Source organism: Struthio camelus, chromosome 2 (assembly GCF_040807025.1).
Source record: "Struthio camelus isolate bStrCam1 chromosome 2, bStrCam1.hap1, whole genome shotgun sequence".
Lineage (NCBI taxonomy): Eukaryota > Metazoa > Chordata > Aves > Struthioniformes > Struthionidae > Struthio > Struthio camelus.
This window is the reverse complement of record NC_090943.1, coordinates 65,623,333-65,650,448: the sequence shown is the minus strand read 5'-3', so window position 1 is coordinate 65,650,448 and position 27,116 is coordinate 65,623,333. Positions and strand designations below refer to the sequence as shown.

The following is a 27,116-nucleotide window of genomic DNA, read 5'->3' as shown; positions in this document are numbered from 1 at the left end:
TATGTTTTCGTTCTGCTTCCTAAATGGAGAGGACGTTAGTTGGAATTTAATAAAATTTTTGCATTAGAAGAACACTGCTGAATTAATTAAATCATTATGAGATGAGTTTCAGTTCTCTGCTCTTTTGATTTATAGTCTCCTTATTACTATGAAATTCCTATTGTATTGTTCTTTCTGCTAATAGTGCAGAATTTCTGTTCTAAAAAGTGATTTTAGTATAAGTCCCTTCAATCTTAACTTCAGCCGAGCTGTAATCTTAACATTATTTGCCAAATTTGCATAACTTGTACGCAGGTTCACTTTGAACTTGTTAAAAGGCAAGCCATCACTGATTCATAGAAGCCACGTGTCACATTTCTCTATTGGCGTTAGGATTGCTTCTTCCCTCCCGTCATAGACCCTGCTGCTGCCAGGGCTACTGGAGCCAGTTCCTCCTGCTGCAATTCAGGCAGCAACAGAGTTGGAAATATCTTCATTATGCCACGAAGCATAACTGTTTGTTTTTTCTCCTATTAATAAGCTTCAGAATAGGGGGAAATGAATTGCATTTCAAAGCATATTGGGTTAACAGCACGCTGGAAATTGAATGTGAGGTCCTTTACTGAGCACGGAATATTTTCTGGGTAATGTGGATAAAGGACCTTTGTCTCAGCAGGCTTGGCGTAAGTGAAATATTGTTAACAGTAAAACAAAGAAATGTCCTACAGGTTTTTGGGTGGGGAGGAGGTGAAGGTAGGAAAGATCTTTTAAGCTTGCTTTTTTTCCCTCACTGTGAAGGGTGCTATTTTAAGGCATCGCGATCTTTCCAGCCATCCTTTTTGTCTGCCTAGATCTCTTGTCTGGCCAGAGCGAGAAATTGCTCTGTTTTCCTGGGATATTTAGATACAGCGTATACCCACTCTCAGCGGGTGGTTTCTGCACTCCCTGACACCGCACGTAACCAATGTCAGCGGTGCGCCCCATGTATCCAGAAGTCTCGGAATACCAACATTTGCACCCTGTAGGCTGCCAGACGCCTTAGAAATAGGCCTAAGACTTTTCAAAAGGCATCAGGCTTGCTGAAGTACGCTCGGCAGTCGCAGAGGCCCCGAGCGTAAGCAAACAGCTTAAAGCGCCCGGAATATCTGTGCCCTGCAGCCGCAGAGGAAACTTAAATACGTGGCGGTGTTGCACATGTTCCTTCTCTCGCCTTGTAGTTCACCTTTAGAAATCGTATTTCCTACTGTCCTTGGCGGAATGGGTGACGAGAATAGGAGCAACTCATCCCTAAGGGAAAATGGCTAGTTAGAAAAGTCTACAGATCAGGATGCAAATCACTATGGAAAAGAATGTTCTAAGCTAAACAACAAGCACTCTGATAGTAAAATAGCAAGATTTGATTTTACAGGCATTTTGACCTTGGGCTTCTGTGAGTGGTTTTTGAGCTTGTCCTTGCCTGCAAACTGTTAAGAGCAACTAATTACTCTTTAGCTCATTATACTGTTGGTAGTCACACTTATTTTCCCCATTGCCTACTAAAATCCACTGAAAGCTAGCCGACCACAGTGTTTCCAGGCTGTATAAAAACCCTCACAGACGTTTGCAGCCAAAATACTCAGTTAGGTAGAATAAACTATAGATGTGGCTTATGGTAAGTGACAGGTATCAAGTATACAGTTTTAGTGTTGAAAAATATATGCCATGCTTCTGTTTAAGAATATTTTTAGTGAGTTATCCCAAGCTCCAGAATAGTATTATTTTTGAATATTACAAGTGCACATATATATGAGAATGTCAGAAGATTGCTTGCAGTATTGTCACAGAACATCGTATTTGATGTTTTCAAAGTTATTTCCCGTGTTGCGTGGTGTTTGGTTCTGCAGATTTTTTTTTAAATGGTTGGCCTTGGAACTTCTTTCTTTAACAAGCTATCTAGTTTGGCAAAGCTTTGTAGACCTTGTCCCAGTGAGACAGTGACTGAGCCTTGGCTCTTGCATTGCAGCCTTGTCAAGTGGATGTGCTCTGAGAGGCAGCCTTAAATAATGTCCAGCTGGAAAATGTCCTTGCTATGCTTGAAGCTGATGTCATTCCACCTGTAGCATTTAGAAGATTCTAAATATATTTAAGAACCTAATATCGCTTCGTGGGCAGGGGCATGGGTGGGTTTTACTCCTGAATGTGGACCAGTTAATTTCTTAAGATACTGTTTGGTGAAAGTTTTGGTTACACTTTTTGTTTATCTTTGAGCATCCTTATCTGTCATGATTTGCATCCTGGTCTGTTGGTGGGGTTTGTCTGAGGTTTTTTTTTACTAAATAGATTAAAAAAAAAAAATCCAAATCCTCCTCCTCCTGCAGCGAGGGACTGGAGTGCTCAGGAGCTGGGGGTGGCAGGAAAGCACAGAACTGAGCTCCAAGGAGAAAGAATGTATATTTCTAACCAGAGTGACAAATTTCTTAATGTTTTCTGGGATAGTAATAAGAAAGCAAAGTCTGTCAGGAGGCAGCAAACTGTATTTGTGCAAATGTACCTACACTGTAATTTCCCTACGCTGTTAGTGACCGTTTACGTCAGCGTTACACTGCATGCAAGTTACGAATGAGCATTTGCCTACAGGCCAATTAAGCATAGCTTAGAGGAGTACTTAATTGCTACAGTTAGAGAAGCACAGAGGAACTGAAAGCTGATCAGACTAACAAGAAGTTAAGCTAGTAGTCTGCCCAAGGTTGCACTGGTTGCTGTCTCTGTATGGTTTCATTACTACTTCCCCTTTCTTGTTTGTGTGGAACAGCACTTGAGCAATTTCCAAAGTTGCTCGTCGGGAGAAATTTTTAGGATTTAAACTGTAGCAGGAAATAGTGCAAGAAGTGAGACAAGGTGAGGGCACGATGGAGTCTTTCAGTGAGTCAGGAAATTGCTTGTGCAGCAGATGCTGGCTTTGAGTGTCTCTAGCAGGTCATCCATCAAGCAGATGTCCAAATGGGTCTAAGTTGAAAGGCTTTGCTGTGTTGATATATAAAGCTATTAAATAAAAGAGCTGAATGAATCTTTTAAAAAGTTTTCTATATGTTACTTATATGCATTAAATAAATAAATAATGTAGTAGTTCTGAAGATGATGAAAACTGTGCACTGTAAGCACACTTTCATCAGTTTCTCCTTTTCTCCTCTTTGCCTCTTTCTCAAGCCTTCTCTAACATGCAGCTGTAAAAACTGTGGTTATTAACTGATTCCTGTCAAGCAAAATGGTTGAGGATGATGTGGAAGCAGAGGGCTTATTTTTCACCTAAGCCACAGCCTTGCACGTGCTAATCACCCTACATTCAAGTAGAAGTCATTAAAGAAGACGAGACGCTCACAAAATCCCAGCAAAAATAATTTAAAAAAAGAAAGTCTGTAGTCCCAGGCATGAGTCACAGTGACTGTGCTTGATGATTCCTTTACAAGTTTGCACTAACCTCTGATTTCTACATAAATAATTACATTTCTACTAACAATTTTTGTCTTCTGAGCGTTCATTTGCAAAGTATTTGGAGATATTAGAGAAAAGAGTGTGAAATAATTGGTTTCTTTTCTCTGTGAACTACTTTGTTACTCTCTTTTAAAATCTATAAATTTGGGAAGTAGACACTAAACTTTGTTCTTGAATAGTATGACAATACTTAAATGGAATATCAAACCAGTGAGTTCTCAATGACTTCAATAAATGTAACAGTAGAAGTAATTGAGGAGAGTGTATTTAAAGCCTGAATTGCTAATGGCTCAGATTGCTTGGTTTAGACTTGTGTGTCAATGCAGAACTGTGACTCTGATAAAAGAGGACTTCTTCCCTTATTTGTGTGCAAAAGCACTTCTGTTGGTGAAAACTTTCACAAGGCCGGTTTTGCTGCAGTGACTAGGCACACCCTTTGAAAGGCTTCTGAAGAACGTTTTTTGTTGATGCTGAGAGATTCTCCTTTTCTCTAGATAAAGATTAAACAAATACGCAAACATCTTTATATTAAAAAGTCTGGCTTTAGTTTTTTCACTAGAACTGTGATGATGTATTTTGGGTTACTCAGAATGTTAACAGTATTTGGGAAGGACATACTTGCCTTTGTTTGCAAAACACGTTTGGGTTTGAATGCTACAGTTGAACTACCAATATCTGGAATTAAGTACTTCTGGCAATTGCATATTAAATTGTAAAGGTTGTGCTCTAGTGCAACACATAAACTCAAGAGGTCTTTACCTACATCAGACGAGCAGTGGCTGTGGTTTTCTTACTATTCTTTATGCAGTTACATTTTTTTTCTTGCTGGAAAGGGATAGACTAATAAACGTGTAGACTAATAAATATGTCCAGTATCGGTGTTTCACCCAGCTATAGGTAACTCCTTCTTATATCTCAGCTTGCAAAAAGATCAGATTAAAACCTTTAACTGTGAGGAAGGAGACTGGAATTTCTTCACCTTTCTGTGTCTGTCTCGGTATCGGTATTGGGCATGCTGGCATCAGCAGTTGGCTGGAATTCAACGTACAAGTCACAGGTACACTCTAACAAGGAGTCTGCTTTAATCACCCTTAAATTATCAGACCCCTGCTGACAGATTCCTTCAAGGTAAATGAGATAGTCCTAATTTTTTGCTGTCCTTCCATTCAAAGACCTCTACAGGTAGCTTCTTGCTTTATTTTAAAAATAACTTAGACTCAGTGCTAGTTTTGGAAGTTGTTGCATTCAGCATTTTGATTGATCAGTCTCCCACCTGACCAAGGGGACTTGGTGCATGCTCCAGCCAGTCCCCCAAGTTCTATCGTTCTATTCGGGGACAAAAAAATCTTTAAGGAATTTTATCTACTTGCTTTTAAGTTTATCCTGTAGTAAAAGCAAAACCAAACTTTCTAACAAAAATCAAATCAAAACCAAAAAGCAAATCTTATGTAGTACTTCCTTACATTTAAGGAAAAAGAGGCAAGGAGATGTAATATTATGCAACCATTTATCATAGTTTTTCCACTGTCAAGGGACAGGATCACCTTTACACAGTCTTTGGCTGGAATTTATTTTTGTGAACTTTAGTCATAAGAGTTAAATCTCAAATTTGAGTTGGTTGTCTGAGTATATCCAGACAGTGGTGAGATCGAGAAGTACCTCTGGACTACATTTGTGCCATTTTAGGGTATCAAACCTATAGAAAAGATAAGATAAGATAATTGAAGTGCCTCTTTCTGTTTCTGTTGCCCATAGTAAGAACTCTTCATGCTTAGACTGAGACGGCTAGCAACAGCTGAAGTGAAGACCCCCTCTGATACGTAGGTTGAGTGGGTGACAACACAAGCTGTAAAAGAGCTAGTAATCTGTGGTGGAGAATATCCTTGCCCTTCCCTAAGCTACTGGACTGTTTTGTTAGGAGCAAATCTGCCTTTGTTTCTAACAAGTTTTTTTATTGACCGTTCTGCTGAATGGCCAACCTCCATGATCATTGTTGCTTCACATGGCAGAAACTGCAGAATTTGTTTGTCCCGAATGGTGTCGGCGGCTAGGAAAGCTGATTTTTTCCATCATCTGTTACGGGCCCGTGAAAAATGGCCAGTGTATAATTGCATTCATCTTGTAAAAATTAATCAAAGTCCACGCTCTCCTGCATGTCTGCTTCTTATTTTAATTTCAGTATGTAGTGTTCAGCTCTCTGAGGGAGCAATTTTCAATAAATATGTGTACACATACGTAATTTGAGGAAGAAATATTGAACTTTCATGGCCAGATACTTTTAGCCATGAGTATTTGATACCTGACCATGGCCCCAGTTTGGTGGAAGAATTTTTTAAAGACCAAGCAGAAAGCCGTGAAAGAGAAAAATGGTATTGTGGGACCTCTAAGCCCACAGGTTGGAATAATGATAGGAGTCTCTAGAATAGGGTTTTGTGTGTTTGGACCACCATTTCAGAAAGTAAATGACCTCTAATTTGACTGCTAATCCTGTGATAGGAAAAGCTACTCTCAAACGTTTTGGGTAGAAAACCAAATGCAAGAATCTTACAAGCCGGTTTCTGAAGAAGGAGGATTGATTCCCCAATTTAATTACCCTCCCAGTTGGCTATCAAAGTCATTATGATATCTCTCTGATGCTTTAGATAGAAAAGCTGAATTTATCATCTCAAGATGGTTTCAGTGCTGAGCTCCAGGATGAAGCTACCTGATAAATTATCTAATCCAAACTATACATATGGAAAAAATAGTCTTTACAGAAAAGATTAAGCCACTAGGCTTAACACTACACTGTCTGTGGAATAGAAATATGTTCTATATGCTTCTGCAATAGAATGAACCTTTTCAGTTATTCTTTAAAACAGTTTTCATAGTGTATCTTGGAATAAGCTGATGCACTGGCTAGCTTGTTAGGTTTTAAAAAGTATAATTAATAGAGCATATAGGTTGACGTAGCCGCAGTTGATGCAAGTGTAGCAACTGAACTTGGATTGTTTTCTGTACAGTTGGGTGCACTGAAAGAAGAACCTGAAGTAATCTGGTAACAAACCCACAAAACCAGTTATTTCTTATAAGTTGCACTTCAGGTCTGATCAACATCTGTTTTGTTGATGGGTGTAAAAGCAACATTTGAACTGAAAATAGAGTCAGTACAGGCTATTTTTTGTTCATGCTCTGCAGTTGGCCAAAAATGTTTACTTTTGCCACGTGTATTCTTGTGCAGTAACATGGGGGAGTGGTGGAAGAAGCAAGTGTTGCTACTTTTCTACTTTGTACAAAAGGCAGGGCAGATTTTTCTCCAGTAAGAAATACTGTTATGCTAAATCAAAACCAAAAGCCACAGCCTTCTGAAGCTGGAAAGGGCAATAAAGACTGTTCTACTATGGAAACATCTCTAGAGGAATGAATAAATAATTAGTGAGGGATCAGAATTTGATACATTTGCTGAAGTCGGGGTAAATTTTGTATTGGACACATCTGAAATTAATTTAAATATTTTAATGGACAGTTTTCATTTCAAAATAAAACAGTTTTGACACGTACAACTATGCATTTAACTTAAGAAATTCTATATGGTGACTGAATAGAAGAGAGGGTAGATATTGCAAGTTGAAATCTGTGAAATGAAGTTTGAGTGTATATTACTAGGTTACATGAAAGACAGCAAAAAGCACATAGTTCAAAGCCAACAGATCTTAGTAAGTTCTCAAGTTCGTACAGAAACCAAGCTATTAAAAAAAACCACACACACTTTTTATTTATTTACTTATAGTATGTGATTTTGCCTAGAACGAGATACTGAATATATTAGGAACTCCAGGACCGTATACTGAGATGCTTATATTTTCCGTTATATGTTGATGTAAGTTGTGCTTACTCACTTAAAGCCTAGTCATCTTAAAGTTCTTCTTGCATAGCAAGGCCTGTTTGCTAAATGTGTGCTGTTTTTAAAATGTTTTATTTTGGAGAGGAGTGGAATTAACTCATGCAAATGGAAACTTTAGAATAAGAAAGATAACCAAAAGTTGATCTACCTTATGGCAGTCAGTCTGGAAAAAATGAACTTGTGAAAGACACAATTAAATTTGACATGAGCACCTTTACGTTCTCTTTTGATTTCTCTGTGGTTCAGTTGGACAGTTCAGGGAACTCTGCACTCTGGTTTAGAGAACTAGATTTTTCTCAGCATAATTCTTTAAGAAGATCCATGATGTAAATACAGTGCGATCAAAACCCTTCTGAAAATCCTTATTTGTGCCAGGCTGGAAATAAAGTTACTAGTGTCTTTGCATGGTGGGTTTCTTTAACTTATTGACAATACTTGAGAGGGAGGGTGAAGGGGAAGAGGGAATCATGCTTGAACATAGCAATGACTGTTACATGTGTTGATAGATAATATATAAAAATATAGAGTCAAACCCCATGTCATTTTCTTTCTGGGTCTTGCAAATGGTTGATGTCTCTACCCTAAGTAGGGTAGTAAGGCCATTGTTAAAAGGTTTCCCATTTAATACCATGCAGGATTCATTTCTAGAGAGTTGTCTATTGTCTTAGAGAAAAGATTTGCCCAATATTTGATCTGTTCCTCTGGGGATCTTTTTCACATTCATTTGCCTATGCTAAACAAAGAAATTAAGCATGTGAGCTATTTGAATATAAATTTCTTTCTAATACAGCCAATTATTTTAAATGTTTAATAGGAGTCTTGTAGAAATTGTTGCATAAGCTTTTCAATTAGAAGGCTCATTGGTTGCCTCGGTGCAAGATGTTTAATTGGCTAGACAGCACAGAATAAATACATTTAGAAATTACCGCAGATTATCACCTTTAAGGGGATGCCTACAGGGAGGAGAAAGCTTTGCTTCCAGTCAACTTCAAAGATAAGATGGCTTAATTGGAAGCTAGCTGTGTCTTGACAGCTTCAGAGAGCAGCAGTGACTTCCATGGAAAATAATCTGAAGCAGATGCTGAATGAAGAAGTAGCATTTTCTTTCATGCAAGATTTGGCATCAAATCTCTATCGCTATGCTGTCTGGTTCTCCATTAGGAAGCATTTTTGGTTGTGACATTGATTTCAGCACACTACCTCATGTTTGCACTTAAAGGGTTTAGTTCAGTTCATCGGCCTTTAACAAACTGACTTTAGGTGTTTCTGAAACACTTACTATACTTAAAGAAAACTTTGAACCACTGTGCTATGGCTTGGCAAAATACTGATGAAAGATCCAAGGAAAAGATCCGTTTAGGGTTCCCAGACTTTGATCAGGCTTCACTAGATTTTTAATGCTTTTAGTTAAGTATGGCGATATTTATGTAACTCTGCTCTACTTGTATAAGAGACGGTTTTTAAACTTTTATAATGGGGGAAAAAGTAGTGGAAGGCATGATGATTTTGAAATGTACTACCTTCGTGTTATGTCCTAGTATTAAAGTTGTTTGGAGTTGTGAGGTTAAAGCCCACTGTTAATTCATTTATAAATATTAAGTTTCTAAGAAGAGTACTCTTTTTACTTAGCACGCACTCTAGTTGCCTAATGCATACGTTATCAACATGATCCACTTAAACATCTTGCAAGGATTCCATTAAGATGAACGTTTTGGGGGGGTCTCTGTGCTGAATGTTTGAATCCTATTTGGTCACCTATAGGAATGAAATTGAAGAGTGGCAACCAAAATATACCCTAATACCTGGTCTAATTCATACTTTAGCAAAAATGGAGAGGAACCGGTCGTCTGATTTTATAAATGCTGAGGACCTGGAGCAGAGTGCTTAGAAGATGATCTGTTCTCCTGGAAAATCCTCAGTTTTTGGAGACACTAAAATGACATCACTCAAATGCTATTCAAATAATCATAAGCGGTAGGACAACTTTAGGATAAAACATTACCAGCTGGCCAAAAAGATGATGGAAAACATTTTAAGGGCTGTGAAATGAGCTTTATATGATTCAATTAAGCTTTTCGCTGAAGTCTGTTCCCTAAGTACCAGGGGGATACTGATGATGATATATACCTGTAAAGGTGTAAATGTGGTCCAGGATTCATGTGGCCTATGAATTACTCTGCGGCGGGGTGCAGTGATGTCAAGGTAAGAGGAGCCGCTTTTGAACGCGTATGGGTATGTTGGTCATCGATAGAGAGCAGCATTCACATTTGAGAGGAAAACCCCAGTGATGCGAGCTGTGACAGGAGATGCAGAGAACTGGCGTGTCGGTCTTCAAGGACAGGTTAAGGAGAGCATTCGTGAGAGAGGAAGGAAAGCCAGTCTAACGGAGCCGTGTGCGAGACTTCAAATTAGGCTGCTGAACGCGGAGCGGAGAAAACGGGAGAGGAGAGGAGAGCCTGCTACCGTTCTGAGGGGGTTACGCGGCCACAGGCGCTTTAAAGCATCCTGTGCGGATGTCTGCTGAACGTTTCGTTCGTAGCTTTAGCAAAATAACCTCCTTTTTTTGAAAGTTAGAGGGAACTCTGGAGACTTCCAGCCTAATAACGCCGTAAAGGCTGAGCTGACTGCTTTGCTTTTGTGCCGCTGCTGCTCCAGGTGGGAGCCTGGGAAACCTCCGTACACCTGGAGGGTAAGGGAGAACGTCCAGAGGATATTGTTGCGAGTAAGGCTGTACAGAGGACCATTGAGTTGCCTTTGTTTCTCAGCTTTTACTAAAAACTGGCTGAACCCTTTCATTTCCTAATAGGCTGTGTTCAGATACTAAGTGCTCTGTTTCTAGAATGTCATGTATTGCTTGTTCGGCATCTCTTTCTTTAATTAGTGCCATTTTATTTAGTCCAAATTAAATATGCCAGATGTAGCTGATTTAGTGGCTAACAATGATGAGTGAGGGGAGGGAGGGAGAGCTAACGTTATAGCCTTCTGTTCTCAGGGAAGTTGGGTTTTTTTGTTTTTTTGATTTCGAGTTCCACAAGAGAAGTTGGAGTGGTAACCATGGCAGCAGGGAATTTGTCCCTGTAAGGGAAGCAAGGGGTTGGGTTGTGTGGGATTTTTTGTTGTTGTTGTTTGGTTTTGGTTTTTTGTTTGTTTGTTTGTTTGTAGTGCCCCCACGAGGAGGAAGGGGTATATGAAACGATGGGGAGCGAGCCCCGAAGAGGGAGGGCAGAACAGATGGAGTTAGAGACACTTGCCACGGGTTTAAACCTCGTATCGTTGTTCCTAGGTTGGTCCTGTCATAGCAAGGCTGAGGAGGTATAAAAGTGAACCCGAACAGGGGGGTTAGACATTGTGTACTAATGCTGGCTGTGTATAGCTTTTTTCTTAAATATTTTTCTCACTTTTTTTTTTGTTTTGTTGACACGAGTAACTTATTTTCAGAGGGTTGAAAGGGAGTGAGATCTGCACGGGGCTTGCTGCATTCCAGGGAGAATATCTAGCTTAGCCATGATGACTTATCCCCCGATTTTGCGTCAGCCCTGGGCATGTTTGATAAATGATTCTTGAATCTAGGGGAGACTTTATTATTCTCCAATATCAAAATTTACCAAAAATTAAATACCAGAGCAGTTTTTATGGCGACGTTTCCCATTAAAGCAATTGCTGAAAGCGAGAATTATTCGGGGGCTGGGGAGAGGATTACATGAGCCCCCTTCTCCCATTGACGTAACCTTTCCTGGGCTAAGATCTATAGGGGGTTAATTCTGGTCACACAACCGATGCTTACACAGTTGCACAGACATACTGTCCCAATGTGGGCAGCCCTGTACAAAGCATTCTTGCGTGTGACAAACTGACCTATAAAACACTCTGCAAGTTGCAGTCAGCGACAGTTAGCCAATACTCTCTGCTTGAAATCGCTGGCTTCCAGCGCCAGTAACTTGGGAAACAGGAAGTTCAGCAGTATCGCTGAATACTGTACGGGGAGGAAGGACCTGATGGCTGGGCATTAGCGATGCTTTACCATGCTGCTGTAGTTAAGGCTGTCAGCCGTTCAATAGAAAGCGCCCCTCTTTTATTGTCAGAGCAGTATGAACTCAGCCCTATTGGGAAAACCTATTGTGCGTTTCAGCCGATGCTATCAAAGTGGAAGAAATTTATAACTCCAAGGTGTGCTTGAGCTTTTGGGATTTTCAGCATGCGGGGCCATTACTCTGTGAGTTTCATATAATGTATTGGAGAGCTTTATTACTTCAGGTCCACATCATTAAACGGTCATCGTTCCTTGAGTGCCTGTAGGTTATATCCAGTCTTGGTTAGGTGTTTTTTTCTTTCTCCAGTTCATCCCTTTTCTGGCACCTGAGTCGCTGTCATCTTCATATCTTCACACTTTATTTTGTTGTTGTCCTGTATCGTGCCCCCATGTGCTGTACCACACTTGACTGTTTTTTGGTCAAGCTGCGCGTATTAAGTTCATAGAATTTTTCTTAAAATGTGTAATTTTTTGTTCCCAGCTGCCTCCCCCTCTCTCCCTGCAGTTTGGTTATAACTTTTTGATCTGAGGCATCAGTGGTGGTTCAGTGGTGGGATGGGGAAGGCAACGAAGGGACTTTTGGAAAGAAAAGATCATTACTTTTAATCTAGTGCACTTCTGTATGTGTCAGGAAAACTCTTCTTATTCTGATAGTGTCATGTCTGGCAAGAATTGTCAGACCCAGTTGCTGGGGCTTCAGCCGAGAATTTGTTTTCTTTAATTTCTTTTTAGCCTTCAGGGCTGCAGAGAAAACCTTCGGGAATTCTGCATGTGCCAACACTAGGGAGCAAAGCCTTTGCTTTTCCCTCCTTGTGATTTACTTTTAGGGGAAGGGAGGGGAGAGGAGATAGAAGGGTAGGAAGCGGGTATACGTTTGTCTACCTCTGTATTGCATTTTAAGTTTGCAATTTCTGTTCGGGTCTGCATCTTTTATGCCTCAAAAATACAATGCCTGCTTAGTTTACTTTGTTACCAGATGAGGTAAATTGAATTGCAGTTGTTCAAGACAAATTTCCTAACTACTGGTTCTTAAAATAACGTGTTTGTTTTCAGCAAGGTCCAAATATAGCTTATTTGGCATCATCCCTGATTGTTGGTTTTTTGTTGTTTTTTATTTTGTTTCTAGTTATTGTATCAACCAGAGTCAAAAACCTAGGATCCTTCTATATTACATAAAACGCAGCCACTGCCCAGAAGATTTTCCCATATATTAAAAATGCACATATTTTTAAATACTAATGCTCAATTTTCAAAGACGTCCTTGGAAGTTGTCTTTGGTCCCTTTCCTAAAAATATGTGGCTGGACCAGTGCATGCAAATTGAAGACTGGAGCTCAGTCCATCCAACCATTAACGGTGGTCCTGTTTTCTGCTCTGTAACCTCTCTGCTGCGCTCTCTCCTCAAATAAGCATGAGAGGGAAGGGAAATTTTGTAGACTATCCATGTGGAAGTTGCACTTGGACAAGAGTAAATCATAGTGGGAAGCTAATTGTACGTTCCTGGACCCTGTACCGAAATGGCTTTCTGGTTCTTGGCTTGGCCTGGGCACTCAAATGGCAAGTGCCTCAGCGGCAATTGTCCCAGTATCCTGCTGGGAAAGAAACAGCCGTCCAAGTCATCAGGACCTGCACCATTTTTCTAAATCCTATGGAAGGCTGCTCCCCGGAGTCTTGTTATACTGTCTGCCAAGTTCCAAATGAATGTGGTTCTTGTGGTTGAAAGCCTGTACAGCAAGTAAGAAGTGGTAATAATTCCTTTTCTAAAGAATAATTTATAACGGCAAAACAATTTAAAATACTCTGTAACTCACTTGGTTACTTAAAAATTTTAATCAAGAAATTATCATGTTTTTTTTCTTCGTATTATCCTTTCTAGGATTTTGACTTAAATTATGTTTGCAAGAACTTTTCTACTAAACCTTTTTCTTGGAGCAAATTCAGGCAATAAATAATGCATTTTGTAAGCACAGCTGAGGAAGATTGCAAACTATCTAGGGATAAATTACACAATAAAATGTATGAAAGATAAAGGTTAATGCCAGCAACATGAATTAATATCTTTCCTTACATAATCAAAGGAGTGTAACAGCGTCTGTACCTATCTCTTCTTCCTTTCATAAAGAAGCTAGAAATTTGAAAGGATTTTTGCATGAAAAGCAATTGCTGTTGGGAGGAGCTACGTGGAGAAAAGGGAACTCATTTACAGACTCATAATCAAAATTAGGGGAAGACGCTGGGTGAGGGAGGATGCAGGCAAAGAAGGCAAATGGGATGTGGCCACATAAAGAGGCTGGACCCCCAAACTTAGGACTGGGCTGGCTTTTGCTGGGCTGCCTTCCCAGCTCTGCAGACTGATACCATTTCAGAGTTTATCTAAATTCCTTCTGAAGCTTTCTTGCTCTGAATATCCTGCAAATACCCAGGAGCTTCAGCAAACTTCACAGATGCTTAATGTTACTCTGTAACAAGGATGGAAAATGAGTCTTTCTCCTTTTACCTAAAAATCAACAGCAAATGAGGAGTAAAGTGAGAAGAGGTGAAAATGTCAAATGGGTCAAATGACTTACTTGAACATGTGAGCATTAAACCAAGGTGGGAGAGGGAGTATGTGAAATAGCTTTTGGGGATACTGTCGCAAAAGCAGTGTATTGCCTATATGTAGGCATCTGTCACTTAGAACTGCATTCTCCTGTTTATTTACAAAATATGGCAATTCTAGGGTAACCGCCTTCCAGTTTCCAAAACTTCAGTCTGCAAGTATGTGAGCACATGTTGGAATAAACCTCTTCTCATGCAGGGAGTGCTCATGTCTTGAGAACGTGCTCTGTACAGCCTTCTCTTAAAAATACATTGCGCAGTTCGCACCTTTACATGTAAGCAGCTGGGCTTTTTGAAGAAGCTTCAGTGCAGTTATTATGCAAGCCTAAGCCTATACAGAGCATACTAGGAGTTGAAGTTTTGAGAAGATAAAAACAGATAATGAGTATAGATTTCATCAGGTGTCTCTGAAGCAAGCATGTAGCCACTTTTGTACGACAGTTTGAAAGAGAGGAGGAAAAGGGCAACCATTTTGTAGAGAAGAAATAAAATAATGCTAGAACTTCGGTTTGTTTTTGCTATATTCTGGCGTTAAACTTTAATAGTACTTCGTGTGCTCATTGTGTAAGTTCTTTTAACTGTGCTCTGTGTATATGCAACATCACACGCTTCAGCTTTTTTTTTTTTTCTTCCATCGCAAATGCCAACAATTGCAGTGTGTAATTATGCCGATAGTGCAGAGAGACATGTTTGCTTGATTAGTCACTGAGGCCTGAATTCAGCCAATGTAGCTTAAGGCATTCAACTGAAGGTCCCGAGTTAGGAGCCTAGTTTCCCTCTGCAGTTAGCAGAGACACACAAATGCCTCTATCATGTGCTTTAGGTCTTAGGTTACCCCATCTCTCTCCCTTAACTACACAAGGAATTTCACTCTCTGACATTACCTGGGGTGAATCTGTCCCTGAATGTTTGGACCTAAGCAACTCAGAAGCACTAGCAATCCAATTATATGTGCATATTAGAATTTGCTGTTAATCCTGCCCTGCCCTCCTCTGCCCATACGGCTATAATTCCCAAAATCTGTCTCATTGGTACAGTCCTTAGTGAATTTTATGAACTATAATATTGGTGTGTGATGATTGCTGAACATATGATGATAGTCTGGTTCTCCATCAAAGTCCAGTTGTTTCTCTGACTCTTGGAAATGCGTTTAAAATTTGATAACCCAGCGAAGAGGGACAGAATCAAGGTTTTATAACATTGACAAATTAATCTATTAGACTTTGTTTTTAAGATTGCCCTTCCAAATATGAAAGTCAAAGAGTAAGATACTGCGCTTACAATTGTTCTCCTTTGTTGTTCATAGCCTGTTAAATGTGTACCTAAATATAGTATATGCCAGATGAGAGAGTTAATGTTGCTATGAGAACCTTAACCTCAGCATTTCCTAGGGTATTATGTTTATATGCAGGAAAAAAAAGCAATGATCAAATAACTTGGTTTTCTTGGTTTTTTTTTTTTTTTAACAAAGAAGCACTGCCTAATGGCTTGTGTTTAAGTGGCACTGTCTGCAATTTATTGCTGTTGCTGCTGCTATTTTTCTGAAGGGCTTTTTTTTCCTGCATGAGTAGCGCAACAGAGGAGGCGAAAAGAGCCATAGGGTTGACCTATATATTTATTTCATTGCAGCCCTTGAAATTCCCTTGTCTTACAAAGCTGCCTTCATGCCACTAGACAAGTAAGGGGAACTGGGTGGTACTGCAGTAGGTAGCTGTGCTTGACTGAGTTGCCGGCCTGTCAGGTGGGCACACAGCCTGCTTACAGGCTTGTCTTTCTCAAAGGTTTACAACTTTCGGAAGCAAGCACTTCCTTTTTTTGTTACCCTTTGAGCTAGGCAAATAGCCGTTCAAGGATAACCTGCATGCAAAGCTCAAGTCCTCAGCAACTTTAAGTTGACTGATTCTAACCGAAAGCTCTTTCGCTTCCCTGTTTCTCCAGTGACTTTGGTTCTGCTCTTGTGAGCCTGTGAGCTTTGAAAATAGAAAGCTTTCTGGAAAAATGATCTCATCGTTTCCAATGAAAACTGCAAGTGTAATCTTAGTGTACCTGCCTGTTGCGTAGGTGCCTTCTGTTGTAAATCACTTTTTCTGCTTGTGCAAGATACATATATTTCAATTTAATTTTCTTTTGAGTTACATCACTAATGGTATGTTTCTCATGCCTGAACAAACTTGATGAGTGAAATCCAAGCATATGAGTCAAAACTTGCTGGAGCGATTTTCAATTTGTGGGGCTCTTACATGCAAAATTTTGGTATGGCAAAAAAGCTGAAATGACATTTCAGTGTATTTTAATGGCTTTCTGTGACCATCATCTGTTATAAAAGAAAGCATTTGAAGAGCTAGTGTACCGAAACCTTTTATCTATTATGTTTCAAACAAAGCACCTTCTGATAACTAGTACTCTTCCTGCTATAACTTTCAGTCTGGAATCATAATCCACAGTACCAAAGGTTGGTTAGCACGGAGGTCAATTCTACTGTGATCCATTTCATAAATTGAAGAATGGCAAATTCGGAGCAGTTTGCTAAAAATTTTCAGCAGAATTTCATTTAAGACTATGATTTTTTTCTTTTTTAAGATAATTGTATCAGAAGTCGTCTTTTCCCAGAAAAGAAAGAAAAAATAGCACAGATAGAAACGTGGAGGAGAAGGAAGAAAGTAATGCGACTGTGACACAACTGGGTTTCCTTTTTGTCCTTCTTCCTAATAATGTTTGGATTACTTGGGATGCACACGAAACACTCCAGTTGCTACAGCGAGGTTGAGGAACTGAGGCTGGAAGATGAAATAACCATGAGGGTGCTCATAATATGTGACCCGTTACGTGAAACCACTGAAGTGATGAACATTAGCGTTCTTTCAAAATTTTTAATTTTTAAGTCTTTCTGTCTTTAAAATTTAAAGTAGGGGGAAGGGAAGAATTCTTCGCAGAACAATGGTGCAGTCTGTTATCTGCTCCTTTGCACTGTAAAGCACTGAATGTTCAGCCAATATAGTGCTCTGGTTGGCTTAGCATTCTTAACCTTAATTTTGAATAGAAGGTGCCTTGTGCTGCTGACGTAATTAGGGCCTTTTGTAAATCACTGTTGCAGGCAGTCTGCTGTTGCATTTCATTGCATTTTTTCTGAGGGATGCAGGGGAAAAGTATCAAACTAACTTTCTGAACTCCTCTTCAGGTTCAGCATTTTCGTTACTGGAGTACTTTATTCAGAATGCAGTCTGCTTCGTTTTCCTTTATAGATTTGAAGCCCCCAATCAATTTTGCTTGTGAAGCAGTCTTCCTGGTGAAGAAGTTTGAATAAGAAGCCCTTAACAGCTTAAGGCAGTAGACACTTCCAAGAGAAGAAAAGAAAAAGGAAATCTGAGATGGGTGGATTTAATTAACTCGCTTTAAATGAAGTCCCCTCTTTGATACAGGAATCTGCCTCTTTTGTCCCTGAAACTGTCGGAAATTTTTAAAAGTTTGAGCTGCGGCTTTTCGTAGAGCTGGTTTCTTAAATGTGGTTATACATCATGCCCCGCAGTATTGTGCGGGCGACCTGCATAAAATCCTCTTACCTTTGGCGTAAACCTCTTATGGACCATTGCACTCTCTCCCTCCGTAGAGACATGGGGCTTCATCTCCCTTCTGTCTCTCCCTTGTCCTCTCTTGCAGGGTTCAGCTCAGGCCATTACATCCCCTACTGATGTATTCTTTTATATCTGTGATGTCAGTGGTGATACATAGCCTTGTGCTGTCCTTGACAGCAAACACAGCACTGTTAATAGTCAGTGAGGTTAACCTGTTCATTTCTGCATTCCCTCCTTCCAGCCGCCGAGTTCTAGCCCATTCGTTTTAAAGGACGTGTTAAAGAAAAAAAACACCGTTGACCCACCGTGTGAATGAATGTAACAGCGTTTTTAATGCAGCTCTAATAGTAACTTCAGTGCGAGAATACTGGGATGTTGCCTGTAATGCCTAACTTCTGGGAAGAAAGAGTGTGGAGTTACAGCGGAGTTGTACACAGGAGAACATCAGTTTTGCGTCCTGTAGCAGCTTTGAAATGCTGTTGTACTTTAAGGTAGCTGCGCGTCACCTGAAGCTCGGGGCAAAGAGGGAGAGGGTGGAATACCTGCATGTAGACCGCTTTGTTTCATACCAGGGAAGCAGAGCATAAGTGAGTATAAAGGGCAGCTGCAGCTTTCTTCTGTTGGCCTTACTTTGTTAAATCCTTCTGTTCTTGGGAACAGGGGAAAATGTGGTTGTCGTCTTTCGGCTTTCCCCTTTCTGCATAGAAAGGCTTGAGAGACATCCTCAGCTGAACAGCTTTTCCTCTCTTCTGGGACTTGACAGTGGCAAGGATCAGGTGCAACCTGTCCTACGTCGCTGCCTAATTCCCTGCAAAACACCAGGTAAGGAAAAGCGCTTCCCTATGCTTCAGGCGTTGCAAAAGCAGCGATTGCTCTGGTGCACGCCTGGTAAAGGCTCCCAGGCGCAGGCTGGGGCTGCGAGCGCCGGGCTGTTCTTCCCAGGGAGCGATGAATGAATGATGTCACCAGGTTGGTTCCTGAGGCAGGAAATCATCCGAAATAGTTTTGTGCCAATACAGAAAGCGGAGGCATGTGCACCAAGTAAGCTGAAAATAGAGGTGAATTCTTTCGCTGCCTTCTGCTCAATTATTTTATTCCTTTCAAATCTGATGTGACAAAAAGTAGTAAACAAAAAATCAAATAGGTATTATTCCCTCCGCATTCCCCGCTAAAAGAACAAAAAACAAACCAACTTCCTGACTTGTTAAATATTGGGTTTTAAATTTGCTTGCACGTTCAGAGAGGGAACATGAGAGTTGCGCTGCCCTGTTGTAAATCGATGTCATTTTTGTTCAGCATCTCAGGCATTCACTCGTTTTCCCCTATTCGACCACGGAGCTTCATTGTGGGCCGAGCGGGCTGCTAGTGCTGCTAGCACCTCAGCACTGAGATCACTCTGGGTGCGCATGTAATGCGCTTCTGTACTGTAAAATGAGTGCTAATTGCAGCAAAGAGACTGGCCCAGAGGAGGGGGGGGGGGGGAAACCTCCGCGGAGGCAGCGCCCCGCACCACCACGCGCACACGCGCAGCTTTCTGTACGCGAGGGTGCCTGTGACTTGGTTAAGGGCGAGCAGGAGTGGGAGGGCAGCTGTAACATTGTGCGGCACGCATACCTTCCCCAGAGCTCCAGCAACCGGGATCCCCCCCCCGCCTCCGCTCCTCCCCAGCCCGCTCCTGAAAGAGCTGGCTCATCCCTGCTGTCAGATGAAGCAGTTCCCTTGAATGCACGGGTTTGAGTCACTTTAGCTTACATCCAGCTTTAACTCCTCCCTAACTGGGCTCCAAGCTGCACATAGCGGTGCGGGAAAAGGGAAGGTGGGGGGGGGGGGGGGGAGGAAAAGGAGGTGGTGGGGCCGCGGACCCGCTGCGCCTCATCGCCAGCGCCGTGCCCGGTCTAACCTGTGGCGCAAAGATGAGCCGCTGGCGCCCGGCGGCTCGCTCTCCGCTTGTAAAAATCAACGGCGGCCGGTACGGAGGCGCGGGCGGCTGAGCAGGCGCTCGGGTCGAGGAGCCGGGGGATGGAGGAAGCCTGCTGGGGAGGCGCAAAGGGGTCGCGGGAGCGAGCAGAGCAGAGCAGAAGTTCAAGTGCCGAAGTTGCACGTAGATGACATCAGCTGCGGCGAGGCTGGGCTATGGAGAGGTTTGGCAGAGAAACGGCGATTCAGCGAGCACGCCTGCTTTTGGCTCCGGGATTTTTGCTTTCTTCTCCTTTGAACTTTCTGATGATCGGAGGGTTTTTAAACGTCCGTGGGTGGTCGTAAAACAAATTTCCTTTGTAATTTGTTGTTGTTGTTGTTGTTGTTGGGGGGGGGGCGGGAATAATTTGGAAGTCTGATAGTGTGTGGGAAATGATTACATCAGTCACAGGGAGGGCTAGGATTGGTCTACACAGTGTGGTTTGATTCACTACCGCAAAGATTGCGTGTAACCCTTTGAGTGGAGCTCTGGCAGAGTTGTTTCCCTCCCCAGAAACCGTCCCCATAGCAGGGGCTACGTGACAGGTACAGTACAGTGATCCACTGACACTACAAACGCCCCGAGTGTGCAGCTGTAGTCTGCAAAGGGTGGGAAGAGGCAGAGAACAAACTCTCTTTCAAGAGGCAATCTGTATTTAAAATGCCATCTTGTTCTTCTGACTGCTGCCTTTTACGTGCTGTTGAGGTAAGATTTTCCATATCCAATTACCCTCCAGGTTTTTGTTAGATTTGTCTTCTCTTGTTAGGATGCAGAATGTTTTAAGCATGGAGTTCATCTCGACCCTGAACCTGCACGTTTGATTGCACAGAGAAAAAATTTTGCAGTAAGTGTGTGTCGTTTGAGCAGAACAATGCAAAGAGGGAAGCATCTGTATAAATCAGGAGGTGGGGAGAAGCTTCCTGACTTGTTCTTTCATCTCCATTAATACTTTGAATGTGCAGTATGTGCACGTTTGGGTTCGAACGCCTTTAAAGCGAAGATCAAACGAGAAGGCAGGAAAGGGAGAGAAATGCGTGCACTGTGCTGGCTAATTGATCTGCGAGCGAACTGCAAGTGGAACTTCCCAAAGCGAAACAATCAAAAGTTAGTGGGGAACCAGAGAGCCATTTTTTAATTTTCCAGGGGTTTTGGCCCGTTTCTCTGTAAATGGTCACAGGCCTCACGCTGCGTTGAAAAGAAAAGTGTATTTATCGTTTGACCGGGTTTAATTTCTTTTCCCTGCTATTGCAGAAGTACTCTCTTGATGTTGTTTCATGTTTGCTTACCTTCGACAGCTTTATAGAGAACGCTGCGTGCTCTCTCACTTTCCCCGTGTATGTGTTCACATTAACACTGCTCAATCTTTGTTTAGCGCAGGGAGGTGTTGGGGCGGGGGGGAGGGGGAGCAGGCGAGGGGCATGACGAGAAAGTATTGTAAAGTGAATCATAACGTGTCATTTGTGCTGGCTACCAAGATGCTTGCAATTGTAACAAGAAGCGGGTGCTTTCCTACCGTAGCTGTGCGTTTTACGCCTTTTCGGAGCTGTTGATCTGTAAGTGTATCCTTTATGTTGCAGGATGTAAAAGTCTTTAGTGAAGATGGAACAAGCAAAGTGGTGGAGATTCTAGCAGACATGACAGCCAGGGACCTCTGCCAGCTGCTGGTTTACAAAAGTCATTGTGTGGATGATAACAGCTGGACTCTAGTGGAGCATCACCCTCACCTAGGATTAGGTAGGGAGCGGTCAAAGGGGTGGCGTGGTTACCTGGGAACATAACATATGTGTAATTCGTATTAACGTGCTTCCAGCTGGAACGTTTTCTGGTCACTGCCTTTATCTGTGAAATTAGCTGAAGTCACATATGTGCTTTTTATGTGTAACAGTGTGATGTGGTAAGCATTTAAACCATCGTAAGTCCTTTTCTTGTTTCCCATCCTCTATTTTTATATATATATATATATATATATATATATATATGTATGTGTGTGTGTGTGTGTATAAAAAATTTTTATCTAATCACGCTAGTGCTCTGCTACCTTGCTGCAGTTTGACAATAAACAGCTTAGGCAAATGAAGCTTGATCCTTAGAGTCCTGGTGCTGTGAAACAGCTCAGCTCATCCCCAGCTGGGAGACCTGGGTGAAGAGCCTCAGCTCGGCATACCTACAGGAATGCTTATGAAAGCTAGACGTGCTGAGGTGGGGGCGGGGGGCAGCTAAACTTGACTTCAAGAGGGGGAAAATGGTGGTACCACCTGCGGTCCATGGGCAATTTCTGGACCAACAGTGGCATCTGCTCTCCAGGCAGCAGCTCCTCCACCTGATTGAAATTAAGGTGTCATGGTTACAGTTTCAAGAAGGCAGCAAGAGGAGGAACTGTGGGGAATTAAATAACGCTGTGAATTGGTTTAATTACAGTACCTGAAAGAATTTCATGTTACTCAGTCTTGCTTTTGCTGTTATTTTGTGGAACTGATTAGTTGTAAGGTTCTGATGTGCTGCAGCTTGCAGTTGCTTATTGCTGAGCTACCCTATGTATAATTCTATGCGACACAGATTAATTGCTTTAAAAAGTGTAGCATTTGGAGTATTACTTGTTATACTTCACGCTGAAATTTTGCTAGAAAATACAGGAAGGTAAATTGTAAGCTGTGATCACCAGCACTGGAACTGTGGATGCTATCTGCAGCTAATAGGGGCTTTTATGTCTAAAAATGTAGTTCAGAACCCCTGTTTTTACCAAAGGAAACAATTTGCTGGAAATGTAATGCCTTAAACTGATAGTATTAAATGCATAAATGCACCACTCTACTGAGTAGCAGTCAAAAAAAAAAATCTAAGAATCTTAGGATATCCCGATTACCTAATGTTTTTAATTGGGTGTCTCTCTTACTGTACGAGTATGTGAAAAAATAGCCATGGAACAGTTCTTTGCATGTACGCGTGACGTACTTTCCCTTCTGAGGACAAGCTGAAAAATTAAGGTATAAATGACAGAACCTTTATTTCCTTAGCTTATCATGCCACACATCTGCACTTCTAACAACCTTTAAAAATTTCTAGTCTTATCAGTGCCCGTTAAAGGACCAGGCGCTCTTTTTCTATATTCCCTTTCCCATCCTTGCTGATTACCAAGGTATTGTGTAAACAGAAGCCTTCTCCTTTGTGACCAACATCCTTCTCCTGCCAGATTCATTCAATGATGCCACAATTCAGTGTTTGTGACATCACAATAGCTTCCATGGCGACTAATTGTGCTGTCAAACTCTGGTGTGTGACATCTCTGAATGAATCGGGCAGGAGGCTGATTAGGAAATCAAAAGCTTCTGTTTACACACAAATAACGTGGTAATTAACAATGATGGGAAAAGAGCAAGATACTTATCAGGCTGCATTAATATATGTTAGGACCTGCCTGTCCTGGAACTCCATTTCCCAGGGAAGCACAAAGCCAGGCCCAGATTTTTCCCGAGAAACCTGGTGTGCAGCTTTGAGGACAGACTTCTGCTGTCCTCAAACTTTTTCCTCAGGGACTGCTTCAGGACCCTCCGCAATAGATCCGGGTAGAAAGTAATCCTTCGTTGTAGAGTGTAAAAACAAAGCATTAAAATGTTTAAAATCTCAGAGAAGATGTAACGAGACAGGCCTTATATGTGAAGTACTTGAAAGGATGTGGACAGAAAATGGCATAAAAGGGTTCACTTCATGGGAGAAAATAGCATCCAATTTCTTGTATTTTGGAACCAAAGTAGACCCTGTGACATATTCAATAACTTTAAAATACCAACTTTTATCCATCCACCCGTTTTGGTTGCTGTTGGAATTTTTTTGTTATATGGCCACATATTTCTATTTCTCAGTCGCTTAAATGATTCCATGCTTCCCTGTGTATTTCAAATACTGTCAGATCATGGCAGTAATCTATCTGTTAAAAAAAGGGTTAGGTGAAGTTACTGTTAGGTGTCTGATGTTCCATGTTGTTCCCGCTACAAATAAGATGGCTTATAGCACATCTGATAGGGTAGAAGTACGAAACAATGGCAGGTAGGTATTTATCAGTGTGAAAAGAAAAATGTTTTTAGAGCAATAAGAATTACGTGTTTCTGAAAGGCATTATTTTTTACTCAGGATATCCTTGATGGCTTAATGCTGCAGGCGGTAATCTTGAAGCCCACCAAAAGGGCAAACTTCTGAAAAGTTTGCTATCTTTTTTTTTTTCTGATTTCGCTAATATTACTGTTACTTTCCCGAGGAGCTCACTTTGCCGAACCAGTTCGTCTTTTCTCTATTGGGCAGCCTGAGGACAAGAGTAAATTTATAAAGCCAACTGCATATTTACCAATGTGGTGATCTTCTAGGTCTCACTGTTAAAGGGACCTTCCTCTGACTGGTTACTTTGCCTGCGCAGTCGATTGTATTTCGAATAACATGCATGCTTGCAAATAACTTCAAACTGCTAGTGAACTGCACAAATTATTTGTGTTCTCATTGGCGGCAATGCTGTGACAATTTATCATCAGACTGGCTTAGATTTTACGTCTGTAAGTGATTCATGCTGCACTTTACCACTGAGAATCTAAAATACTTTGTGGTCGAGATATAAGCAGCCTGTGAAACTTGAATTCATGGCATTATTTTGTTTGTAACTAGTAATATACCTTACCTCCTCTTAAAATGTGGTATCCTCCCTATATGCTACTCCATTCTTAACTATCATCAGTTTAGGAAGGGGCCTGAGGTATTTACATTGGTCATTAACAGAATGAGGACAGACTTTTCATGGTAGTATGTTTCTGGATATAGAAAGAATCCTTACCTGCCAATCTCATTTTTTTCCAGTTCATGAATTGACCATACATCAGAGCTGAAGTAGAAAAGAAAACTAGTAGAGCTCTGAATTGTGTGTAGGGTTAGAAAAAACAATCACTATATAATTTCTTACGTAGATTTTATTGTTTATGTGTGTATTGAATTTGCCTTCAAAAAGAATTAGAAGTGGAACAGTTTCTTGATAGACGTAGCCCTTTCTAAAATATGAAAACAAGGCAGACTCTCACGCTTTTGTTCATATGTCATTGATAGTGATTCTCTAACTGGAAATTTTGGGACATGCCTAGAAGTTGTTCAGTGTAGAATCCAGCTCACTTTCCCATCTTGTATAAGTTGTGCAGTTCTGTATAAGTTTAGGTAGTAATAAAAAGCAATTTCAGGAGGAAAAACAGACATCTGTTCTGGTCCCTTCCAGGAAGTGTGTAGAGGAGACTGAACTGAGCCTATTAGATAAACATGGAGACGTTTCTGGTCACTTTAGCTGCAGTGACACTTGGAAATAGATTGACCTGTTGAACTTCTGTGACTGACATCTATGTTTCTAGTTTTGTAGCAGAAAGTTCAGTGCAAGGCTGAAGCTGAGTTGCTGGTGTGTCAAGTGGCATTTCATTGCATTTGCACTAGCCAAGTGCAACTCAGCAAGGACTGACCAAGCGTGCAACTTCTGTGAAACGGTAGCAAACTGACTAGGACTACCTTGCTTTCTACATGCCCATGCCCATGCCCATAAAATGCTGCACCTTTTCCTCAAGCTGGCTTTCACTGTCAAAATGAAAATGTGAACGTTAAATCAGCAGGAGTGCCACCACAGAATCTCAGAAGGGTCTTGATTGGGTAAAGAAATGCATCCAGGTCAGTTACATAAAGCATCTAATAAATATTTACTGGTTGTATATAGACAAGCTCACAAGTAAAATACAAAACAAATTGACGAATCTTGATCTATGATGCATTTTCTGAGGATGAAATGAACAAGACAGTTTATCCCTGCCTTAGAAAAGTGATCTTCCAATGCATTAGGAGAGCAACGATCACAACCTTGTAAGATAACAGAAGAAAGCCAGTTGAACATGCGATCTTTCAGAGTTCCTACTGTGAGGAAGGTTCCTATCAATACAATTACACGTATTTTGGAGATAAGGGTAATTTAAAAAAACAAACAAAAAGTCCCTCCTCCACCAGAGGCCCATTGTCCTTACAGTATTGTTCCAGTGTACATTAGCTGAAGTACTACCGTTATAAAATGATGTTATGGCTAATGCACTAAGCAGCAGCTCTTTGTAAGTCAGCCACCAAATATTAGCAATCTTCAGCGTTAACCTCTTGAAACACAGTCTCTAGTAAGGCTGGAGATGCAATAAGCATCTGAAGTTGTCAATGAACTGGTAAATTCTGAAGTTGTCAATGGACTGGTCATGACTGATGTTCCAAATGCAAGTGAGAAAGACAACAGGATCATTCCGAGATAGGTTAAATTTTCAGTCAAAGAGCTTTAATTATTAAAACTTAGCATCTTAATATACGTGCCACTCAAAAACTTGCTCGTGTTTGAGATACCTATTACTGCTTGCTTTGTAGCCTGAAAATACCTCAAGAGAATTTGCATCGTAGCTTGGCGTTCCTCGTCCTGAGAATGCAAGGACGTGTGAATATAAAGTGAGGAAGGGGCTATCCAAACTTCTGTGGTCAGCAAATCGCATGTATTTTATGTAGAGCTTTGTGAAAGGTTGTTTTTTGTTTTTTTTTAAATTTGACCTCATTTTTTCTACTTCCTATTACGTAAGAGATGAAAGTACTGCCTATTAGACTTTGGAAAAATATCTAAATATTTTCCTAGAAACTTTGGAAGATTTGCCAAGATAATGATTCATTAAGTAGTGTACACTTGTGCCAATTGCCCTCTTTGGAGTTACTCTTTTCAGTGAATTGGATTTGTTATGCTATCTGTTCATGCTTTGATGTGCCATTCTTTTGACCAAAGTAGTAGTGGTTGCGGGGAGTTACCTTGTAACCAAATCTGGAGCAGAAAATTGCCCTGTCATGTGTACAAAACATTTGTCTCCCTCAGTGTTCCCATAAAGTAGATCCTGTGACCTCTTTCATAATAAACCCCATTGTCTAGCATCTACAATACAGGCCTGAAGTTCACCTTGAAATGAACTATTTTTATAGAGTGTGGTCAAATAGGACACTATATTCCTGTGATAGTTCAAGACCTAACAGTGCTCTTTTCACAACTTTTTTTTTCTGAAAATTTTCTAGCTTACCACTTCCAGAGCATATACCAAACACCAAAATAAATGATTAGCATGTATTATTAAGCTACTGCCAGGCAGTAAGGAACACAAAAAGTCTTACATACTTCCCTTTCTCTAAAGTCTGTACTTATCAAGCCCTGATGTAGGAAATCTTTGAAGAATACTTGCCATGTAATGTTAACTTCTTTATATTTTATGTCCTAGTTCCTTTAGAAACCTTGCTACAGTATAATTTCAAATATATAAAAGGTTTATAATGTTCATAAAAGATAGTTGAGTTATTCGGGGTTGTTTAAATTGTGTTCTTTGGAAGTTAGTCTTGCTTTTTGTTTTGCTAGCCAGTCATATGCTAACATCATGTTCTTTTTTCACAGAGAGGTGCTTGGAAGATCATGAGCTCATAGTCCAAGTCGAGTCCACAATGGGAAGTGAAAGTAAATTTTTGTTCAGGAAGAATTATGCAAAATACGAATTTTTCAAAAATCCCATGGTGAGTCTTATCACGTAGCTGCTTAAACCGGAAAGGGGGAGTGTGTTGC

The 27,116-nt window shown here is 40.9% G+C and overlaps 1 protein-coding gene across 6 annotated transcripts in view; it reads left to right on the top strand.

Annotated features, from left to right (window-relative positions):
• GRB10 (growth factor receptor bound protein 10) overlaps nucleotides 1-27,116 on the top strand; it is a 157,811-nt gene that overhangs the window by 107,781 nt on the left and 22,914 nt on the right. For 4 of the 6 annotated variants that reach the window (XM_068936135.1, XM_068936133.1, XM_068936136.1 and 1 more), the window contains exons 6-7: nucleotides 21,067-21,223; nucleotides 26,952-27,067. In XM_068936135.1, coding sequence (XP_068792236.1) covers nucleotides 21,067-21,223; nucleotides 26,952-27,067 — 273 coding nt within the window. Of the gene's footprint in view, nucleotides 1-18,911; nucleotides 19,264-19,532; nucleotides 19,777-20,255; nucleotides 20,334-21,066; nucleotides 21,224-26,951; nucleotides 27,068-27,116 lie in introns of those variants that run through there. The other 2 variants (XM_068936138.1, XM_068936139.1) reach the window with 2 other exon arrangements.